This window comes from Bidens hawaiensis, unplaced genomic scaffold (assembly GCF_021521415.1).
Source record: "Bidens hawaiensis isolate Kalapana, Puna unplaced genomic scaffold, B.hawaiensis_p1.1 tig00022287_1, whole genome shotgun sequence".
Classification (NCBI taxonomy): Eukaryota; Viridiplantae; Streptophyta; class Magnoliopsida; order Asterales; family Asteraceae; genus Bidens; species Bidens hawaiensis.
In genome coordinates, this window is record NW_027493456.1 from 292,913 (window position 1) to 316,359 (window position 23,447).

General features: G+C 39.0%; 1 protein-coding gene across 1 annotated transcript; it reads right to left on the reverse strand.

Annotated features, from left to right (window-relative positions):
• Positions 1 to 10,900: 10,900 nt before the first annotated feature.
• LOC143565128 (uncharacterized) lies at positions 10,901 to 22,507 on the reverse strand. Its single transcript, XM_077052199.1, has 4 exons — positions 22,462 to 22,507; positions 22,100 to 22,276; positions 18,548 to 19,363; positions 10,901 to 11,038 (listed from the first exon to the last, which is right to left on the reverse strand). The coding sequence occupies exons 1-4, from the start codon at positions 22,474 to 22,476 to the stop codon at positions 11,006 to 11,008; spliced, it is 1,041 nt and encodes a 346-aa protein (XP_076908314.1). The 5' UTR covers positions 22,477 to 22,507; the 3' UTR covers positions 10,901 to 11,005.
• Positions 22,508 to 23,447: the final 940 nt, after the last annotated feature.

Below are 23,447 nucleotides of genomic sequence, written 5' to 3' on the forward strand. Positions count from 1 at the left end.
AGTTCGTTCCATCGGCGTTGCCTCATGTTAAGTTCCTTCTGATCAAAGATATGCTGAAGGCTTTTATGGTCGGTGTAAAGGATACACTTAGTACCATAAAGGTAGTGTCTCCAGATCTTCAAGGCAAAAACAACTGCACCAAGCTCGAGGTCGTGAGTTGTATAATTCCTTTCATGAACCTTGAGTTGCCTTGATGCGTAAGCGATAACCTTGCCTCGTTGCATAAGAACACAACCGAGACCTTGGTTGGATGCATCGCAGTACACGACAAAATCATCATTACCCTCAGGTAGCGCAAGAACAGGAGCTTCACACAACAAACGCTTGAGCGTTAGGAAGGCTTCTTCTTGCTTCGAGCCCCAAATATACGGTTTACCTTTGTGCGTTAGAGCTGTTAAAGGCAAAGCGATCTTCGAGAAGTTCGAAATGAATCGCCGGTAGTAACCAGCTAAGCCCAGAAAGGAACGGATCTCAGAAGGAGAGGATGGCGTAATCCAGTTCTTGATTGCTTCAATTTTGGATGGGTCGACATGAATACCCATCTTGTTCACAACATGGCCAAGAAACTGTACTTCATCAGACCAGAATTCACACTTGGAAAGCTTAGCATAGAGTTGCTCAGCTCTAAGCTTTTGCAACACCAATCGGAGATGTTGCTCATGCTCGGCCTTGGTCTTAGAATACACCAGAACATCATCGATAAACACAATCACGAATTTATCCAAGAAAGGCCTACACACCCGATTCATTAGATCCATGAAAACGGCGGGTGCGTTGGTCAAACCGAAGGACATGACCAAGAATTCAAAATGGCCATAACGAGTTCGAAAAGCAGTCTTCGGAACATCTTCATCGCGGATGCGCAACTGGTGATAGCCAGAGCGGAGATCAATCTTCGAGAAACAAGAGGCACCTTGGAGTTGATCAAAGAGGTCGTCAATACGCGGTAAGGGATACCGGTTTTTAATGGTGAGTTTGTTCAACTCGCGGTAATCAATACACATGCGGAACGATCCATCTTTCTTTTTAACGAACAACACCGGAGCACCCCAGGGCGAAGAGCTAGGGCGGATGAATCCTTTAGCAGTCAACTCTTGAAGTTGGCTTGCCAATTCTTGCATCTCAGCGGGTGCAAGACGGTAAGGAGATTTAGCTACGGGGGAAGCACCAGGGACAAGATCAATACGGAACTCGACTTCACGAGCGGGAGGGATACCAGGAAGATCATCAGGAAAAACTTCAGGGAAATCACGCACAACAGGGATATCGCGAAGCTTCTTCTCTTCAGCAGGTTTAACCACATGGGCTAAGAATGCAACACACTTCTTCCGCATGAGTCTTTGGGCTTCGGCGCAAGACATAAGCTTAAGACCACTGGAGGGTTTTTCGCCGTAGATATGAAGATCACCATTTTCTCGAGGTATGCGAATCAATTTCTTGGCGCAAATAACTTCGGCGCGATTCTTCGAGAGCCAATCCATACCAATGATAACATCAAAGCTTCCAAGAGGCATGGGGATGAGGTCGATCAGAAAATCGTTTTCGTTAAGGTTAAGCGTACAATCTTTAATCACTGAGTTTATTAAAATAGTTTCGCCATTAGCCAATTCAACTGAAAAATTCTCTTTTAAATCGTTGCGCGGTCGCGCAAGCTTCTGCTCGAAGGCGCGAGAGATAAAACTTCGATCGGCGCCAGTATCAAAAAGTACAGAAGCATAAAATCCGTTAAGCAAAAATGTACCATTAACTACGTCATTATTCGCTTGCGCTTGGTGCGCGGTTATGTTAAAAGCTCGTCCACGCGTTACTTGGTTTGAAATCTGGTTCACCGGATTCGCTTGCGTGATTTGCACTTGTAGTCTCGGGCACGCGTTCCGGAAATGACTGGGGTCACCGCAGTTAAAGCACGTTCTGGGTCGTGGGTTTTGGTAGGTTGGTTGAGGGTTTTGCGGGTAGACTGGTGGTGTTGGCGCAATTGGTTTGGTGGGAAGGACTCTACAGTTTTCTGCATGGTGACCAGTACGGCCACATCGGGTACAAAGTCGACACGGGGTTTGGGTTGGGTGGTGAAATCTACAGGTTGGGCAAAAGGGATGGTTTCCTGTGTAAGGTTTCTTAGGAGGCGGGGCAGGGAGTGCGGGATTGGTTAAGGCATAGTTATGGACTACAGGGGGAGTTGGGTAGGCTGACAGTGGGTTAGGCGCATGAACTGGAGGTTGGTATGCGGGTTGCTGGACAATGGGCGGGTTGGTAAGCGCATAGGCCTTGCGCCTGCGCTTGAGGTTGTTACGGTTTGAGGGTTCAGGTTTGGTTTCTGTTGGTTCAGGGACAGTCTTGGTGAGTTTGGTCTTTTCTGTTCCCCGCAGGAACAGGGTTCCTGCTCTGACATGGTTGTCGCTGAGCACAGCGGCCAACTCGATGGCGTCAGAGAGGGTAACTGGGTTTCTGGCCCATACAGAATCTTGAATTTCCATGGGGAGACCCCCAAGGAATTTCTCGATTGCTCGGCGGGAAGGGGTAACAAGGTGAGGGACAAGCAGGCTTAGTTCATGGAAGCGCGTCGCGTACTCGCGCGCTTCTCCGCTGTATTGCTTCAAGTTCCAGAATTCTTCCTCCAGGCGCTTAACTTCGTTGGGAGGGCAGAATTCTCGCGTAAGAATTTCCTTGAATTCCTCCCATGTCATGCTAGAAGCAGCCTCTGCGCCACGCGCATGAGCTACTCCATTCCACCATGTAAGCGCTCTGAATTCCAGGACACTGGAAGCATATAGGGTTCGTCTGTCTGAGGGGCATTGGGTGTGGAGGAAAGTGTTTTCTATTTTCTCAAGCCACTGGAGCATCACGGTGGCTCCTTCAAGACCTGTGAACTTTGGAGGGTTACCCGCGTTAAAGGACTTAATGTTATAACTGGAGGTATTGTTTTGGCTCAAGGCTTGGGCTATCGCGGCGGCCATTTCCTGGGAACGTTGCAGCGAACGTCTGCGCGCGGCTTCTTTCTTCTTGAGATGGCGAGCTGATAGCGGAGGCATTCTATAAGAATTTTAATTTTAGTTAATATCTTGGTTTTAGCGCAAAGTTTTAATCTCATAAAGCTTGGTTTCGCGGAGTCAGTTACTGTCAAAAGTTAAAGTAAAATAAATGACCCTAAATGCAGACTTAATAAAGGTAACAAATTCGAATCAAGAATCGACAATTCATGTATCACCATGACTTTCCGAATTCCCAATTTAAAATATACGAGCAAACGAGTATTGGAGATTGACGATTCATGTATCACCATGACTTTTCAATCCTCAATATAAAATATACAAGAAAATGAGTATTGGAGGTTGACAATTCATGTATCACCATGACTTTTCAAGTCTCCAACCTCAGAACATAATCGTAAATGGAAATTGAAAATCAACTATTCATGTATCACCATGACTTTTCGGATTTTCAAATCCAACAAACGAATATGTAAGTAAAATCAATAAAAATCGAAATTCAACAAAAATCGAAATATCGCGAAATAAAACATAAAATCATATACTGCGCAAGCGCGAGCATATTCATAAATAACGAGTAATTAACAATAAGCGCGCAAACATGAGATTTCTCTCATGCGCGAGAAGGGACTCTTAGGTATTCTAGGCCGTTACGTCTAACCACCTATCCTAAAGTCAACGAGCTCTGATACCAATCTGTAACACCCCGACCAAAGGCGGATTATACATCGGGGCGCCACATATTGTTTCATTACTCGTGACACTATTGGGTGTCAATATTTAATAAATATATTCATTCACGCATGCGCAACGTATACATAAGATATAAATAAACCAACATAAATCAATATATTATAAATCAAAATATTCGAACAGCAATAACTTGTCTTGATACATTTTAATCTAGGTCCAAAAGTAAAAACGTCCTATGTGTCCACAAGCTCCAAAACAGCTACTGCAAACCTGAACATGTGTTAAAATAAACGTCAAACACTTGCGTGTTGGTGAGAAATCAAGTTTAATACAATACATAGATAACAATAAATCTGCGCGCAACATGTGTATGTCTGGGTTTCAACAAGGGTGTAATCAGATCGGGACCAACTCTAAGAGACAAGACTGCCAGTGCTCACAATTGAGCTCACAAACAAGACTAACTGTGCATGTGTAAATAAAAGAGAAAATCATAAACGATAGTTCTCCCGTGTTCATCTAATGGTACCATGAAAACTGCGGAATAGACCGACAAGACGGTTAATGATCCACACATACAAATAAACAGCCAAGTCTACGTCCTCAACACATGGGATACTGCGCGACTAAAGTTCATAAACAAGTTTAAGACTCTAAGTTTGTATGAACACATGATCATCCCAAAACATTAAAAGCAAAAAGGGATTAGGTACGAGATTACTCACTTGATAAACGATGCGGTGTAAGATAAAGCAAGAACCAACTTTAAACAAGCACAAGTTAACCTATAAATAAGATTATTGTTTTAACGATCGGTTTTAAGTCTTGATTATAAGTTAGCATAATTAATAAGTTATTATATATAATACCGGAAAAGCAGGACAGAACAGGGAGGAAGACGGAGGCAGAGAGGAAGACGGCAGAGAGAGCAAGGGGCAAGAGAACAGGAGAGATTAAGTGTTTTGTGTGTGTAGTGTTTATGAAAATATTACTATTATTTATAGGAAAACCCTAGGAGACATAATCCCTAGAAAAGGGGAAAAGATCATTAACAGGATCAAGCAAAAGATATCAAAAAGCATAAGAATCCAAAAGCAAAAGATATGGAAAGATATGGCAGCTGCAGAGGCAAGATAAAGCTGTCAGGGAACAGTAAAAAAGGCATGGGCGGTTCAGAAAAAGGTACAGGATAAAGCATGAAAAAGCAGATCTCAAAAGATAATGTCAGTCACTTTTTCTACCAACCAATGGGGTTGGTACGCATGCTGCGCCGAAAGTAACTATTCAGACATTAGATAGGTTAGGTCAACAGCTCAGAAGAAAAGACATTACAAAAGCAAACGGCTAGAATAAACAGAAGATACAAGGGTTAAGCGCGGGAAGGCTGAGTGCGCGAGCGCGAAGGCTGGCACAACAATCCTTAGCGCACTGCGGGAAGAATCACAAATCCTTAGCGTGCTGCGTGAAGAACTAGAATTCTAAGCGCATCGCGGGAACATACATTCTTAGCGCATTGCGGGAAGAACATGCATTCTTAGCGCGCTGCGAGAAGAGTTCTCTTCACGCATCGCAGGAACAAGATGTCTTCACGCAGGCTTCCATGTAAGGAGTCTGGCGCGTGGAGCTGCAGACATCCTTAGGCGGGAAGAACCAAAGGACAAGCAAAGAGTTAGAGGGAAACAAGGCTTAAGGGCGGGACGGCGACAAGAGGGAAAAGAAGGCGGAAAGAGAGAAGGAGAGGGACGGGACGGCGGAAAGAAAGAGAGAGAAAGAGGCGGGAAGGAAAATATATATTATTATTAAAAATAAAATATAAGTATAAATAAATATTAAATCATAAAAGAAAGAGATCGGGTCAGAGAAACGGGTACCTGGGTCGGGTCGGATCGGGCAGATGTCACACAAGTCATCCAATGAAAGTGGCGGTCCTACCCCCACAAACATTTATATTTCATAAAAAAATTCAAACATTACAAGAATGGCCGGGTATCTACCCGTCTACAGAAATATAAATCTATCCTAACGGTGGGAAGGGATCTCAAGGTTCAAACTTTAGGACCACTCCCTCCAAACCCACTTGTACCCGCACCATCAGTTGGCTGTGGCGGTTCAAGGAAAGTCTTGAGAATGGTTAGCCCATCATCAGCAGCAGCAATTTCGTTCACCTTCTCCACCACCAGATGCGGGAAGGCAGCATACTGGTTCACTGCTTGGTCATAGGCAGCTTCAGTGTCCACGTCATAAAAAGGGAAGTTGGAAGGCGGGATGCCCTTCTCAACAAACCCCAGACCAAGCAGGAAACCATCCTTTTCCCCATCCTCATGGGAAGCGTTGAGGGCTGCGCTCATGGAATCGTCATAAGATGTGTTCGTGAAGATCCGATGCACAACCTACAAAAAGAAATAAAAAAATATATCAAAAACTTTTCTAAGTATAAAGAAAAGCGTAAAGACATTATGAAGCTACGCATACCTGCGACAAAGCTTCTCGTAGAAGCCATTCCTTGGTGATCAGAGCTTCCTGGAGGGCAGCTTGAGCTTAGTCACGGGCGCGTTCGGCTTCACTTTTGTTAAGGTTGGCAAGCAACACTTCCTTAGCAGCAGCCTCTTCAACGCCCTTCAGCTTACGCTCAGTGTGGTTAAGCATACCCCTCTGGTCCAAGATCTCTTGAAGCTTCTTGGCGTCTTCCATGGCCAAGGCATCATGAGCCTGCTGGAGCCTCTCTAGTTTGGCTTTAAGCTCCTCATTCTCTGCGCGCAGAGGCTCAGCAACAGCTTCAGCTTGGGTGGCCCTCTCGATCGCATTCCGCGCAGTTTCCTTAGCCAACCTAAGCTGTTCGTTAACAGCTTGGGTAGCCTTGGAACGGGCCTTGAGCCGGGCCTGAACTTCAACCTCGAGGGCCTTGAAGGCCTTTTCCTTCTCCGCAGCAATGGCGGAAAGTCTCATGTTTTCCTCCCGGATAGCCCGCGCCTGGGCCACTTCCTGGCTACGCGCCGCCTTTAACTTGTCATTTTCACGACAAAGCAACTCGACGCGCGGCTGCATCCGGGAAAGGAGAATCCGAAGCTCGTTCGTCAGCCTACCCTCCTGGTAGCTAGATGTAACTTAAAAGTAACGGAGTATGGGATGCCATGAAAACAAGTAATTAAACAACTATTCATTTATCTAGTCACCTTTGTTAATTTGTTTTCTGAACAGATATGTAAAGAACAATTAATGTATCATGTTCGATAATCTTTTAATGTTTTATGAAAAAGCTACATCCGAATCGGTTAGAGGTAGAATGTGTTTGGTTTGTTAAAAATACACTGCTTAATAGTTCATGAATTATCTTAATGATTAAGTTTTATTGACATGTTAAATAATTAAATGGCTACCTCTTAATCAGTTCGATCTCTTAATGATTCAGCATAAGATTACCAAATCAGTTAGACCTCTTAATATATCAAGCAAAACGAACGAGGGTTAATAGGTTATTTTAAAAGATGTGATCATTGTTCATTAGTTCATGTTATAACATATATAGATACCGTTTGAAACTGGCTAGCCAGGAAAACATCAAAAATAACTATGAGATAAAAAAAATCAAATTAATTCACCCAAATATCTAAATTAGCAAGATTATATTTCATGTAAATGAATCATTTAAAAGGATTTATAAAGTAAAAGGCTTTATCAAACATAGTAACAACATACTGTACTTTATGTTTAAATATGTCAATCATACTTACGTTAACACTGGGTTTACCAAGACCATTTCCAACAGTTTGACTCGGTCAACCTGCAGGATATATTTTTATTTAAGCAAGGTTCGATGGTTGCGGAGAAAATTACATCTAAAGTTAATTGTATTTTTTATTAGAGTAATATAGTTTCTTGAATTAGAATTTAGACATCATTTGAAAGTTTCTTGTGAGGTGGTTTAAGGTTATTAAAATCTTTAAACTTCTTTGTACGGCCGTTTAATTAGTTTTATGGACATAAAAAGGTGACAAGCTGGATGAAACAATGAGTTAGATAAAATGTTAGGAATTTATCATAATAATATCTTTAACATAAGATAGAAATGAGTCAGGATAGCTAGATTATTTGACTCGTTTATACGTTATGATCATTTGTTCTTTATAATTATAAGTAGTTCAAATACTAAATGTAACTTAAAAAAGCTACTCCAATATATATATTTTTTAAATAAATAGTTTTAGGAGTTGTGTTCGATAATATTTCAGACAATTTATGTTTCATTCGACTTAATAAATTTTTTATTATAACTTAAAATTGAGTTAATGCTTAATTTACTGTAATGGAAAATCATGTTATATTAATTTTTTTCTTAATACCAAAAACAAGAGGGTTTTCACACGCGGACAAATCCACTTGTTATTTTTTAACTGATGTTGATGATCTGTCCATGAAGATCCATGGAAGCCATGTCGGTATGACGTTATCTCGGATAGCAGTATGATGAATTCAGTTGATGTATAAAACTTTTTATTAACAATTAAGTTAACAACATATTTTTCATAAGGATAAATACATTAGTATTTATTTGACGTATTTGTATACATTTTAATGCTAGATAAAAAGATGATTATAGCATTTTGTATTATTTTAGAATAAAGACAATTTATAAGCTTGTTTCTTGTTTATACCCTTAGCTTTGTATTCGATAGTTTTGGTTTCCTAGCGACTGTGCTGTAGAGCTACTTACTTGTTTCCAACGGGTTCTGAGTAGAAATGTTATGACATACGATCTATGAATGTTATTTTTATACGACTTAGTTTTGTCATTCAAAAAGTGCTAGCGACACAACTTGTTGCTCAGTTGCCTTCTGTATCAATGTAGACACGACTTTTTAATGAAATACTCATATATTTTTTTCTATATAAAAAATAACTTTCATTTTATTTATATTTTTAAACACAAGTGGCAAAATGCATTAACCAAAATGAGTTTTAAAAACTATAACTGAGTTATTAAGACATTCAATTCAATATTGATGTGCAAGAAAAGTATCATGGAAAAATGTTATAATTGTTGACAGCTTCAAAAGTTTTGAGTTTACTTTCATATTTTATTGAGTGAACTACAAAAACATATATAGCCTACATCTAGTTTTTTTTATCTTCCCATCTCTTCAAGTCTTCAACCTCAGTCACTTGGCTTATGAATGCAACCCTACATGTATTTAAGAAATCTACCTAAATATAGTCAAACTTGGAAAGTCATACACAGATGACAATAAACCGTGATATTAATGAGAAACTGAACTAGCCGAGTTGAGGCAAGGGCGAGTTTTCAGAGTTGGCCGTTTACTCGCTTTGATATTAAAATTTATATTTTTTTTGGATTTGGCATTAGGGGCGAAGGGGTTTTAGTGTAGAATTTTGCCTGATTATCCGAGACTGTTATTCTACTATCAAATATATAAATAACGCATGAAAACTAAATTCTTATTAAAGGAACTTCACACAATAGGAAGAGTTTTTCAATAAAATAACTTAAAGTTCTTTTCTTCCTCTAAATTGATCACTTGCGTTTTAGTAGATTCAATCTTGTAATTATTTTTATAAAAGTTATATTTTTGAATCAACTTCCCTGAATGATACATCTATGAAAATACATATATGATAGTTACTATCAAGTGATTATTACAAAAATACATAGTTTAAATAGATGTGACAATGAAGGAAAAGAGAAATTAAGTTAGACCGACAAAAATAAGTAAATTTAATAGTAACTAATATTCATATATGTTTCATTTAAAAGTTTTAATATTTATAAAGAAAAACCTTATAAAATTATTATAACACCTAGACAGTTAAGTGACTTTAGAGTAACAAAAAAAACTTTTTAATAGAACAGTTGTATGAATTCATGCCGGTCATTAAGGAGGTAGTTAAGGGTCCTCACTTTCTTTAAAAACAACTTTTTGTTTTTGTTTTTACATGATCTAGTTCAACATTTGCTTAAGCTATACTTTTCAGTCCCATCATCATCATCATCATCATCATCATCATCGTACTCAGTATATCCCACAAATAGCAATATGATGGTAGGGTCAGAGTAGGGTAAGATGTAGACAGCCTTACTCTATCCATAGGGATAGAGAGGCTGCTTCCGGTGAGACCCCCGGCTCGATAGTAGTTTTGCATCAAGCCTTGGACATAAGGCACATAGCACTCAATCATCGGGACACCGGCTGATTGGTGCATGTGCCCTTGTCTTTCGGCTATCAACGCCACCACATGATGCCTGATTAACCTTCCGCCACTTTTAACGTTATTTTCATGAGATTAGTAAAATAATGTCAAAATTAGTGCAATTTTATTTTTGCCCACCCGAGGGTTCACACATATATACATTATATGCGCGCACCGCAAGCAGGGCGTTAAGACTTAATGTGAATTTTACTTTTCAGTCCCATATAATTCACAATTATTCATTCTTGGATATATTTATGGTCCTTATGGATAATATTTGATTAAGACTTAATGTGTAAAGGTGCATGTATTTGACCAGAACATGTTTCGACCAGTTACAACCAACTTGACTCGCTCATTTCGCCACTCATATCAACAAGTCTTGTCGACTTTCGGTTTTTGTTTCGTTTTTGTCGACTTTTTGGTTTCGGTTAATTTGTTGGTTTTCTTTTTTATGAAAGAGGACAACAGCGTAAACATTTTAGTTTTTATTTTTTTTTATTTTTTTTGTTTTTATTTATATTTTGAATTATGATTTTTTGTTTTTTGTTTTTGGAGGGGTTTTTTTATCTTAATAAAAACCCTAAAAAATCAAAAAAATTAATAAAAATTTCATAACTCAAAATATAAAACAAAACTAAAACGATTCGTCCATTGTCCTCGTAAAAAAATATAACACGAAACCCGTTTTGACCCGTTCCGACTTGGACCCATTCTGACCCAGACCCATTCTGACCCGAACCTGTTGACCCTAACCCATTCCAACCCGAACCAAAACAACCCTTTTTTTAGTTGACCCATTCCGACCCTAACCCGTTCCAACCCATAACCCGTTTCGACCCAACCCAACCCATTTGCCACCCCTACAACAAGATAATGACTTCCGGTATTTGCTAAAATTTTGCGTTCCATTTTGAACAAGTAAACATGATACAATGATTGCATCCTGAAGAACCAAACTCAAAAAACATTCACAATTTTAAAAAAAGTTAAAAAAATAATTCAAGGCGAAAATTCCAGGCAGTCGAGAACGCTGCATAAAGCTACAGTTTGTACACGGGCCGGTAAACTTATACGCTTCCTGTAAATCAAACTATCATCTGCTTCTCCCAAGAGCCTCGTCACCACCATTTTTTGTCAGATAAAGATATAAGCTGCAATTAAAAAACGCTCAAAGATGTCATTATCATAAAACGCTCAAAAGTTTCTTTAAATTTAACTCAAAACTTAAGTATCCATCTAACAGAAATATTAGACGTCGTGAAACTGGTGTGTCGGGTAACAGATCAAAATGAGGTCAACACAGTCAATATTTTGTATTTGCTTTTCTTGAATTAACAAATAATAATATTTTCAATACGATAAGAGAACTATAACGTTACAATGATGATATAGTTTTTTGAAATATAACAACTATGGGAGGTACTATGCATTTTTAGATAACTCTAGGTGAGTTTTTGACCTTATTAACTTAACCCGTGTGGCCGTGCCAGTTTTAGCTAACTTATATTCAATGATACTGATTTGACCTTTTAGAGGCCAACTATACCCCAAAATTAATAGGACCAAATTGCTACCTATAATAAATAACAAGGATATTCTAGAGACTCTAGACCCTATACTCTTCTACCCCACCCCCACCATTTACCTATTAACGGGACCAAATTGATGTAACCGGCTATTTAGTTACTTGACAACCTGGATATTGAAAATCCGCTCACCAAGTGATGAGGTGGACCTGATGTTAAGTATAGTCGATTACCTATAAAAAGTTAAAATGTGAGTTTAGTTACCTATATAACATCGAAATAAGTTAGTTGACTTACATAGGTCGATTGAAATGTAAGCATCCTTGCCAACTTCGCCTTTATGTGGTAAGTTGGTAACCAATTAACCAAAGTAATTGATTAAATGTTAATTTACGTAAGTTTACATGTAAGTTCATCGACCCGAATGAATATATCCAAATATGTTAAATGCTTGACATATCTAAGGGTAAGGGGGAGGAAACGAGCAGTATAGATAATATAAACCTTCATAGATTCTTAATTGTATGGAGATGTATCTTCAAAAGCAGGCCATATGCTTTCCCAGCCTGAGGTATTAATTTGCTTGTGTGATTTTTTTTACGCCGTGCTTGCGGTGCACGCATATAATGTATACATGTGTGGGCAAAAGCGAAATTGCACTAATTTTGACGTTATATTACTAATATCGTGAAAATAACGTTAAAAGTGGCGGAAGGTTAATCAGGCATCATGTGGTGGCGTTGATAGCCGAAAGACAAGGGTACATGCACCAATCGGTCGGTGTCCCGATGGTGGAGTGTTATGTGTCTTATGTCCAAGGCTTGATGCAAAACTACTATCGAGCCGGGGGTCTCACCGGAAGCAGCCTCTCTATCCCTATGGGGTAGAGGTAAGACTGTCTACATCTTACCCTCCTCAGACCCTACCATAGCTTTGCTATTGGTGGGATATACTGAGTACGATGATGATGATAGATTCTTAATTGGTGTAGCAAGGAAAACAAGCTTCGATGGGAGGCAGGTACGGTTAAAGCATGGAGCAGGGAGCAGGTAGAGTAGTTGGTTCTTGTTCACTCAAAGCATCGGAAGGACTGCGATAGGTTATGAAATAATAATATACCTCAAAGTTTTCCACTCAATTATGGTGCGAAGAGTTTGGTTTTCAATGATGGCATCTATAATGTTTAGACATTTTTAGTAACTAGAGATAGCACTTATATCCTATGTAGTCAAAGGCGAGCCCGGCACGCACCTAGGTGAGGCAAGCACCTCGGTCCATTGCAATGGTTCCGTTCAGCCGCTAAAACTGGACCTAAGAAGATCCAAAAGCTAGAAAGTGAAAACAAAGTTGTAGATAGAGAAACTGAGGCACCACTTCAACCGCTTCTTGCACACGTTGGGTTTATAGTTAAAAATATGACCGTTGTGACATTAGATTTTCCCATTGCAAAAGGCGACCGTTGCTTCTTCCCAGATAAGACAGTTGGACACCTATAAACCGCAGATTCACAGGTATGTTCTTCAATCTTCACGTCTTCTTCCTCACTGAACGATCTTTGATGTCTATATGTGTAAAGAAGAAGATGGTTGTAGTGAAAGTAATGTTTATTACTTGAATGTGTGAATAATACAAAGACAACTACATCTATTTATACACAAACAAACCCTAGCTTTCAACCCATAAAAGGCCCATGGGCTTTAACCAACTACATGGGCTAAAACCCTAATTATAACTAAATACAACTAACACTCTTCCTCAAGTTGGAGCATAGATGTTAATCATGCCCAACTTGTTACAAATAAAATCTATCTGAGCTTTCCGGAGCGGTTTAGTTAGAATGTCTGCTAGCTGAAAATTTGTCTTCACATGAACTGGTTGAATGGATGGAGGATCAGTTTGTGTGCCTACTACTCGATCTCTGATAAGGTGGCAGTCGACCTCAATATGTTTTGTCCTCTCATGAAATACTTGATTCTTGGCTATGTGAATGGCTGATTGACTATCACAGTATAACCGCATCAAGTCATTAGAAACAACCCCGAGTTCTATGAGAAGACGACGTACCCATGTCATCTCTGATGTTACATCTGCCATGGCTCTATACTCCGATTCGGCACTCGACCGGGAAACCGTGTGTTGCTTCTTACTCTTCCATGATACAAGATTTCCTCCAACAAACACACAATATCCGGTGGTAGATCGTCGAGAAATCGAACAACCTGCCCAATCTGCATCTGAGAACCCTAATATCCGACCATCTCCTTCTTCCGTGAAGGCACCCACACGACAATGACCCTGATCAGAGTATAATATACCCAAACCAGGTGAGGTCTTAAGATATCTTAAGACACGAATGGCAGCATCCCAGTGACCGGTGTATGGCGCAGCCATAAATTGGCTCAGAACACTAACAGTAAAGGAGATATCCGGTCGTGTGACGGTTAAATAATTAAGTTTACCAACCAACCGTTTGTATCGCTCAGGATCTTTCATTGGATCTCCTTCCTTTGGGAGGAGTTTCTTTGTAGGAAGCATTGGGGTATCAACAGGTTTACAACCCAGTAAGCCACATTCAGTCAACATATCAAGGACATACTTTCGTTGGGAGAGAAGTATTCCTTGTGGAGAGCGAGAAACTTCTATGCCAAGGAAATACCTCAATCGACCTAAGTCGCTGACCTGAAACTGAGACTGAAGAAACTGCTTGAGTTTGGTGATCCCGACCTCGTCATCACCTGTGATTATAATGTCATCCACATAAACAACTACGATAATCCTCTTTCCTTTCTGGTGTCTAAAGAAGACAGAGTGATCGTAGGCACTCCGAGTCATCCCAAACTGTCCCATAACACTAGAGAATCGACCAAACCATGCCCTAGGAGACTGTTTAAGACCATATTGAGAACGACGTAGTCTGCAAACTTTCGAGGCCTCCTCCTCAACAACGAACCCTGGTGGCTGCTCCATATACACCTCCTCCTCAAGAACACCATTAAGAAAGGCGTTCTTGACATCAAGCTGGTGGAGCGGCCAATGATTAATGGCAGCAAGAGCAATACAAATACAGACAGATGGCATTTTAGCAACTGGCGAGAAGGTTTCATCATAATCAATGCCATATGCCTGAGAATACCCTTTTGCGACCAACCGAGCCTTCAAGCGGTGTAAGGAGCCGTCCGAGTGTAGTTTAACCGTAAACACCCAACGACAACCAACAATACGCTTCCCTTTAGGAAGTGTTTCAAGAACCCATGTATGATTGGACTTTAGAGCCCCAATTTCGTCTTCCATAGCCTTTCGCCATCCTAGGTGAGCGAGAGCGCTCGTCACATTTTTGGGAATCGGGTAGGAATCAAGAGTAGTGGTGTACGCATGAGATTCAGGAGATAGGTGGGTGTAGGCAACATAGTCCTGAATTGGGTAACGAGTGCATTTCCGGGGTTCTTTGTGAAAAGAAATAGGTATATCGGGTAGTGGTGCACCAGGAGGATCATAAACGGGTGTATCAGGGGTAGCTTCTGGTAAAGGTGTCGGATCGGGTAAGGATGTATCAGTGAGAGGTGTAGATTGTTCGGATGCAGACGGAGGATCTGAGGGTATTTCGGGGTTGTGGCCTGAATGTGAATCAAGTGTCTTTGATATTTGACCCCTACCTCGCCTAGCATATGTGAAAAGCAGTGGCGGAGGTTCTGTCGGTGGGTCAGAATCAGCAGAGATTGGATAGGTAGAGGGAATCGACACAGGAATGGTGGGGAGGAAGGGAGATGTGGGTATATTGAGGTCAGGAAACGGGTCAGAAACAGGAGTGGAACACTCGGGAAAGTAAGGAGACTCGTGAAAAGTGACATCGGCACTAGTAAAGTATCGGTGAAGTGATGGGCTATAGCATCGATACCCTTTTTGAACCCGTGAGTAACCAAGAAAGACACAACGAATGGCTCGGGGATCAAGTTTGATGGTTTTCGGACGATGGTCATGAACATAGGCGACGCAACCAAATACTTTAGGTGCGAGAGGAAATGGATCATCGTTGGGAAATAGTACAGAAAACGGTGTTTTACCATGAAGAACGGTTGAGGGCATGCTGTTAATCAGATATGTGGCAGTGAGAACGGCATCTCCCCAAAAACGATGAGGAACACGTGATTGGATCATGATTGTGCAAGCAACATCCAATATGTGACGATTTTTGCGTTCGGACACCACCATTTTGTTGAGATGTATAAGCACACGATGATTCATGAATAATGCCGTTGGTTTTTAAGTATGAAGAAAAGTCGGTGGAAAAATATTCTTTAGCATTATCAGATCGTAAAGTTTTAATGGTGGTGTTAAATTGGTTTTGAACATAAGCATTAAATTCTTGAAATATGGAAAATACCTCACTACGAGATTTCAACAAATAAACCCAAGTAGTGCGAGAATAGTCATCAATAAAGGTAATAAAATATTCAAAACCCAACGTAGATTTGATAGGGCAAGGACCCCATACATCAGAATGCAACAGTTCAAAACAAGAACTGACTCGATTGGGCACCCTAGGGGGATAGGACGCCTGGTATGTTTACCAAGTTGACACGACTCACAATGAAAATTAAAAGACGAAAGTGGTAAATCTGGTCGCATTTGCCTCAGAACCGCTGTAGAGGGATGACCTAACCGACAGTGAGCCTCCCTGACAACGGAATCACATAAGTTTGCTACAGGATGCGAAAACGGGGATATACGATAGAGACCTCCTAATTCAAAACCAGTACCAATTACCCGGTTTGTTCCTAGTTCATGAAAAACGCAGTGAGTTGGGTAAAAGGTCACAGAACAGTTGTTTTGTTTGGTAATCTGACTCACTGAACAAAGACTGGTAGGAAATTTAGGAACAAATAGGATAGAAGACAGTTTTAGGTTTTCCGAGTTACTGATGGATCCTATGCCGAGAACGGGACATGAAGATCCATTGGCAAGACGTACCGGTGCATGGGAAACATTTTGAAGACTAGAAAAAATACCCCGATTCCCAGTCATGTGATGTGTGGCTCCAGAATCAATCACCCATGATAAGTCTCTAGAAGGTTTACCTGAATGTGCCGAGCTAGTTTGAGGATGAGGCAATTGGGAGGTAAGAAACCGTTGAATAAGATCATGCTCCTCTTTAGTAAATGTATACATGTATTTATTTTCGCCCATAGTGATACACAAAACTGAAAATTGTCTGTGAACAGTAACAAGTGCGGGTGGAGGGCAGGAACAGATTCCGGCGTAAACAGTTACTCGTCATGAACAGTAAATCCCGGCAGCGAACAGTAACTTTCCGGCAAACGAACAGTAACTTCCGGCAGTGAACAGTGACTTCCGGCGTGAACGGTAATTTCCGGACTTAACAGTAACTTCCGGCGGGAACAGTGTTTTCCGGCGTGAACAATAATTCCGGCGATGAACAGCACTCTGGTGAACAGTGATTCCGCGCGTGAACAGTATTCCGATGAACAGTGATTCCGCGCGTGAACAGTGCTCGTCGGTGAACAGTACTTTCACGGTCGAAAAAAAAAGGATTTCGTGACAGGACAGAACAACAAGGCAGGAGCTTGTTTCAGATCTGAAGGCTGCTGGTGACGCCTGGTCAGACTCGGGTTCGGGTCAGATCGCGGCTAGGGTTTGGATCGAGAGTCGTAGCTCTGATACCATGTAAAGAAGAAGATGGTTGTAGTGAAAGTAATGTTTATTACTTGAATGTGTGAATAATACAAAGACAACTACATCTATTTATACACAAACAAACCCTAGCTTTCAACCCATAAAAGGCCCATGGGCTTTAACCAACTACATGGGCTAAAACCCTAATTAAAACTAAATACAACTAACAATATTAAATGTCTATTGGATTGATTTCAGACATTAGAATGGCTTTGGTTAATCTGTTTTCAGTTTCTGTTCAAAATAAACCCTGTTTCTGTTTTCATTTGCTATATATACTTTCATCAAGAATTGTACTTTTGATTTCTTTTTGGAATTTCTGCAATAAAAATATAGACTTTGATCTCTGTATCTTAGGATTAAAACTTTGATATCTGTATATTTATGTTTTCTGCTATCTATTTTTATTACTGTATATATGTGTGTGCGTGTATGTTTTATGTTTCCCGTTTTCTGTTCAAGATGGACTTTATTTATGTTTTCTGTTTTCATTTGCTGCTGATTTCAGAAACTAGATTGGCGTCTGTTGTTCTGTTACTTTTCCACTAATTCTATTCTTTGTTATCATTACTGATTTTTGGTTAAGTTGCTGTTTTTCACAAATCAGAATGGCTTCGGGTTCAAGCACCATCTGACCTGGCTAGAACGTACGGAACCCAAGATCTTACTAACACTCTAACAGGACTCATATTAGTTTTACTTTTGTGGGACAATAGTCAAAGGGGGCAGTGTTTAGACTGACACAACATTTTGTAAGAGGTTAAAAGAATGTAATCGACTGCTCGAGACATTCATGCTAAAAAATAGACAAAGGTGGAATTTTATAGATTAAGTTCCTTAAGTATCATTTTATTGGTGTAATCCCTAGACCCTTTTTTCCACCACATTCAAACCCATATAAAATGGATAAATGGATGGATTTTTCAAATAAGGTGAACGAACTATAACTTAGTCAATAAATGAAATAAAAAAATTCCATCCACTTTCTATATGTTGGAATAAGAAGAAAAATTAGTTAGGGAGTAAACCACAACAAAAAAAGTTAAATCCAAATAACCAACATATGAAGATAATATTGCATGACTTGGTAGTATCACTTAATAAGAGAACATTATCAATGACTAATTACTTAAAAAATATTAGTACTAGAGGTCGTTTAATATCGGATTTTAACCAATGAGCAGTGACGGACCCAGGAAATTTTCTCACAGGGGTCGGAAAGTTTTTGGGTCAGTACTCGTGGACTATCGGTATAAAAACTTTTTTCAGGTCCAGTTTTGCCGTTTGGGTCGGGTCAAATGAGTTGGACCACACTGCCAGTCACAACCAAGCTCTAACGGACTTTAGAAAGTATTTACCTAAGCTTATCCATATATAATGATCCAAAATCTAACTAAACATAAATAATATAAAACTTTATGTTTGTTATGATAAATGACCAACCTGATGAGCAACCTGTTCCAGGCGTATCTTTTCCGGAGTCGATTCTCCAATCAAGTTCACATTCACGGGTCCCACATCAACCGGTAGGTTCTCGTGACTCTGTTCACTAGACCCACTTTCATCAATCATAGCCCCCCGTTTCCTCTTCCTTTGAAACGTGTACTTGATCACTCTATCAGTCAAAGGTTGACTTGGAACCTCGCTCGTCTTACAAACCTTTGACCGGTCAACCTCGCCTTTTTCTTGTCCACTTGTACTTTGACCATTACATGTTATTACTAAGTTTTCATCACTGACTGTATCCTTTCGATGTTTGACTGGAACCCGAGAAGTCAAACATGAATTATCAACTTTTAAACCCGTCTCCTTCACTTGCTCCAAAACCATTTCTTTCTCTCGTACTTCACCCTCTTTAGAAACCGACTCGGGTTTCACAGAAAATGTCGACTTTATATTATTATTGGGCGGAATACATTCACGTGCGCGGACTCTTTGAGTACACCCGTTTCTATACAGCTCCGTTTCTTTGCTTCTTAATATTATAGAAGGTAAATCCCCGATAAACGATTTCTTTATCGGCAATAAAGACTTATAAACTTTCTGGCTTTTGTTTGTAACGGGTTCAGGGATCGGTACATCGTTTGCTTGTATCGTATGCTTTACTTCTTTCCTTTGTGAAAACTTCTCGAGTTGTGCTTCAACCGCTCTTAAATCCTCTCTGAGGTCTTTCACTATGTCTTCAGCTTCTTGAAGTTGCGCTTCAAGTTCATCGATTTTCTTTTGTTGGGAGCTCGATACAAGTGCTGCTTCCCGAGTCTGAAAATTATATTAAACCGTTAATGGTAGGTACAAAACTACAATAGATTGTGAAATTAAACTCGCATTAAAAAGAAAATTTATGATCATAAATTATATTACCATTAATTGCCTACTTAATGGAACCGCTTGCTTAACTTATTAAACGCAAAAACGCACCCCTTGTTTCATTATTTTGAATGTCTTTTAAAAACAAACACTGTAATATTTTGTGATGATGATAATGTGATTATAATATTATATTACTGAAATATAAAACCTAGTACATTTTAGAAATCAAAATGCTCATCAAGATTTTCCCTAAAACCAAAATGTTCTTTTTCTTTCCAATTCGATACTAAAAAATCACCACAAAGTCAAATTATATTTTAGCCTAAGGAATATGAATTATTCCAACCGTGGACTTACGCACGTTAGTGAAGCATTTATTTTGCTTTACTTTCTTTGTCGCGTTTCATTAAATGACAGCGTGCGTAAACACGCGTTAAGTTTTCTTACCCTAAGAACAACATAGGCTTCTGCATTCATTAAATACACGGCGAGTTTGCATAATCTTGGAATCCCAATACAAAGAAAGGGATATCCAAATTCCGAATACTGAAGTTACAACTCCACACATTTCAAACCTATCAGCTTCCATAATTAATTTCCAAAAGGTAATTCGCACGAAAATGACAGTCGATAACAATAATCCAACATGATCTCAAACTCAAACACGCTAAACATATACACATACTCTTTACCAAAACTCAAGACTTTAAACCACACGAAACAAAAAGATTCTACACCAAATACATCATAACACAAAGTTTCATTTTAGCATTGTGATTTGTGATTCTTCAATCAAAATCACAACCCTAAAAAAACCAATTTAATCTCAACCCTTTGTATGCATATACGAATCCTTTAACACGCAACAAACCCTGATTCAAATTCAAGTCGTCTACGCTAACCGACTAATCAAAATGCAAACAAAAATCATAATTCCAACAGTAGGTATAAAGCTACAAAAAATTGTGAAATTAAATCGCATTAAAAAGAGTTTCCAATCAAAAAAAATTAATATCAAAATCAGAGGTTGTGATTCACAAAGTATACTAACTTAGCAGTATTGCTTCCACTAGATGCAGGCTTAAATTAATTGCTTACTAAAGTACTAAGCTAACTAAATGCAAAAGAACACACTTTATTTTTATGTTTTGACAATCTTTTAAAACGAGCACACTTTAATAGTTTGCTGCTGATGATAATGTATTCATCCTCGCAAATAAAGTCTAACTCTGAACTTCAAACTCACAACCGACCGAACATTTCGGAAATCAAAATGCTAATCAAGATTTTCCCTATAAAAGCAACCAATTTGATACTCAAAAGTCACCGAAAACTCCGATTATTTTTTAGCTTAAGGAATATAAACTGTTCCAACCGTGCACTTTCCTAAGTTAGTAATGCTGCCTTTGTCGCGTTCCATTAAATCGCACCCGGCGTAAACACGTGTCAAGCTTTCTTACCCTAAGAACAACATCTACTTTGTTCTGTGTACGGTGTACCCATAATTAAGCTTCTGCATTCATGATATACACCGCGAGTCGCATAATCTGGAAATTCTAATCCAAATAAACGGATATCCGATAATCCAAATACCAAAATCACAACTCTACACATTTCAAATCTATAAAGTCCCATAGTTAAATTTTAAGACACAATGCATATGAAATCCAACACGATCTCAAGCTCAAACACGCTTAACATTGCTCTCCAAATCACCCCTCACAAATCAACTAACCAAAAAAACCCCAAAATACACGCATTCTTTAACCACACGAAACATAAAGAATCTGCACCAAATACATCATAACACAAAGTTTCATTTTAGCATTGTGCTTCTTCAATCAAAATCGCAACCCTAAACAAACCAATTCAAACTCAACCCTTTGTATGCAAATACTAACTCTATAACACACAAAAAAAAATTGAATTCAAAATACAACCCAAAACAAGCCAATTCAAACTAAACCCTTTGTATGCAGATACTTAAAACCTAGCACAGTTTGAATTCGTTCGTCACCAAATATCCCTTTTTTCCTACTAAATATAAAAGCAACCTATTCAATACTCAAAACTAACCGCAAACTCCAATTATATTTTTATCCTAAGGAATATAAATTATTACAATCGCGCACTTTCCCACGTTAGTGATACATTTATCGTGCTTCACTTTCTTTGTTGCGTTTAACTGAATTGCACTCGGCGTAAACACATGTCAAGTTTTCTTACCCTATGAATAACCCCTACTTTGTTTGATCCCAATCCAAATAAACGGATATCCGAACACCAAAATTACAACTCTACGCACTTCAAAGTTCAAACTTATCAACTCCCATAACTAAATTTTAAGACACAATGCATATGAAATCCAACACGATCTCAAGCTCAAACACGCTTAACATTGATCTCCAAATCATCAATTAACTAACCAAAACACACGCATTTTTACCCTAAATTCAAGACTTTAACCACACGAAACAAAAAGATTTTACACCAAATACATCATAACACAAAGCTTCAATTTAACATTGTAATCCTCTAATAATAATCACAACCCTAAACAAAACAATTCAACTAAACCCTAATCCAAATTCAAAATCAACTCGTCTACGCTAACCGACTAATCAAAATTCAAACAAATATTATAATTCAAACAAAAATCATAATTCAACAGTTTATAAATCATACCTTCAAATCCATCATCTGTTTAAGTCTCAAAAGCATATTAACTCCGTCTTCCTTCGCGTGCTTAAGCTCGTGTTCTAACCGGCTAGCTTTCCGCCCCGACACCATAATCCTGGCCGCTGCTTCTTTCGCAGTATTCAATATAATCTCCGCATACGCCTTCTTCAAAGCCGTTAATTTCTAAACCAACCAAATGGTAATGTAATCAAACAAGATCAAAATCGATTGATCAAAAAACCCAAATCAAAAATAACAAAAATAAAAAAAACGGTTAATTTGATTTATTGTTGTGATAATAATAATATTGTTATTGTTATTGGCGGCGATGGTGACGTGGATAATTGAAGTGGGTGTTGGGAGTTTACCTCGTCGGAGTCCATTGTTGTTGAATCGAAGTGAAGTGAATTGAATTGAATTGAATTGAATTGAATTGAATTGAATTGAATCGGTTGAAGGAGAGAGAAGAAGGTTTAGTTTGTTGTTTGTTGTTTGTTGTTTAATGTTGTTGGCTCTCAGAGGAAGCAGCTGTCTGTCTGTTACGAACTGAAAGTGGTTATGTTGCACTTGTTACGGTTTTGCCCTTGCTTGATTATTATTTTACCAGACTGCCATTATTATTTGGTTATAGTTTAACCCAATGTTTTAAAAACCGGTTGGTTACTGGGAGTCGGGGATGTTCAATCGGGGTGAATAATTTAGCTTGTAATTTCAAATAAATGCAACTATAATTCAAAAAAATAACCCAAAAGTATACGATTCAATAGTAAAACGCAATCCAAAAGATAATATGTACTCAGGTGCGTAGCTTTTAAGGGGTCGGGGGTGGCTCCGGTCATTGCCATTTTTTTGTTTCGTAGAGTAAATTTTTGTAATTTCGTTCGAAAATTTTTATATGTATTAAGCCCGGGCACCCCTAAATGACTTCGGTCACTCCATGACTTAGCTCAAGCTTCGCCATTGTCTGTACTCAAACAAGAATACAAAAGCACTCGATTTTCAAAAATAATCCAAAAGTTTACTCGTTTAGTATAAATCGTGAGGATAAATGTAATTTTTTCAAAATACGGGCCGCAAAATATCAAAAGTTTCTTAGGCTTAAAACCGAGTTTAAACCGCTACTTTTTTTTTAAAAAAAAAGAAAGAAAACATGTTGGTTTGATGTTCTAGCATACCGTCCAAAAGTATCGGACTCAAAATATCGGCCTAACGTGCAAAACCCGGTTAAACCGGCCAGTATAAACCGGTTTTTAAAACACTTGTTGAACCTACGAACCGTAACTGTCGTTGGACAGGTTTGGTTGATTATCCGGATTAAGATGTGGAACAATGGGCGCGCCCATAGTGGTTTTTG

What these genes read in the sequence shown, in the direction of transcription:
- LOC143565128 (XM_077052199.1), bottom strand. An exon ending in AACAGATGATGGATTTGAAG is followed by an intron (nt 19,364 to 22,099) that starts GTATGATTTATA and finishes TATAATTTTCAG; the next exon opens with ACTCGGGAAGCAGCACTTGT. An exon ending in TGGAACAGGTTGCTCATCAG is followed by an intron (nt 11,039 to 18,547) that starts GTTGGTCATTTA and finishes TTTTAATTGCAG; the next exon opens with CTTATATCTTTATCTGACAA.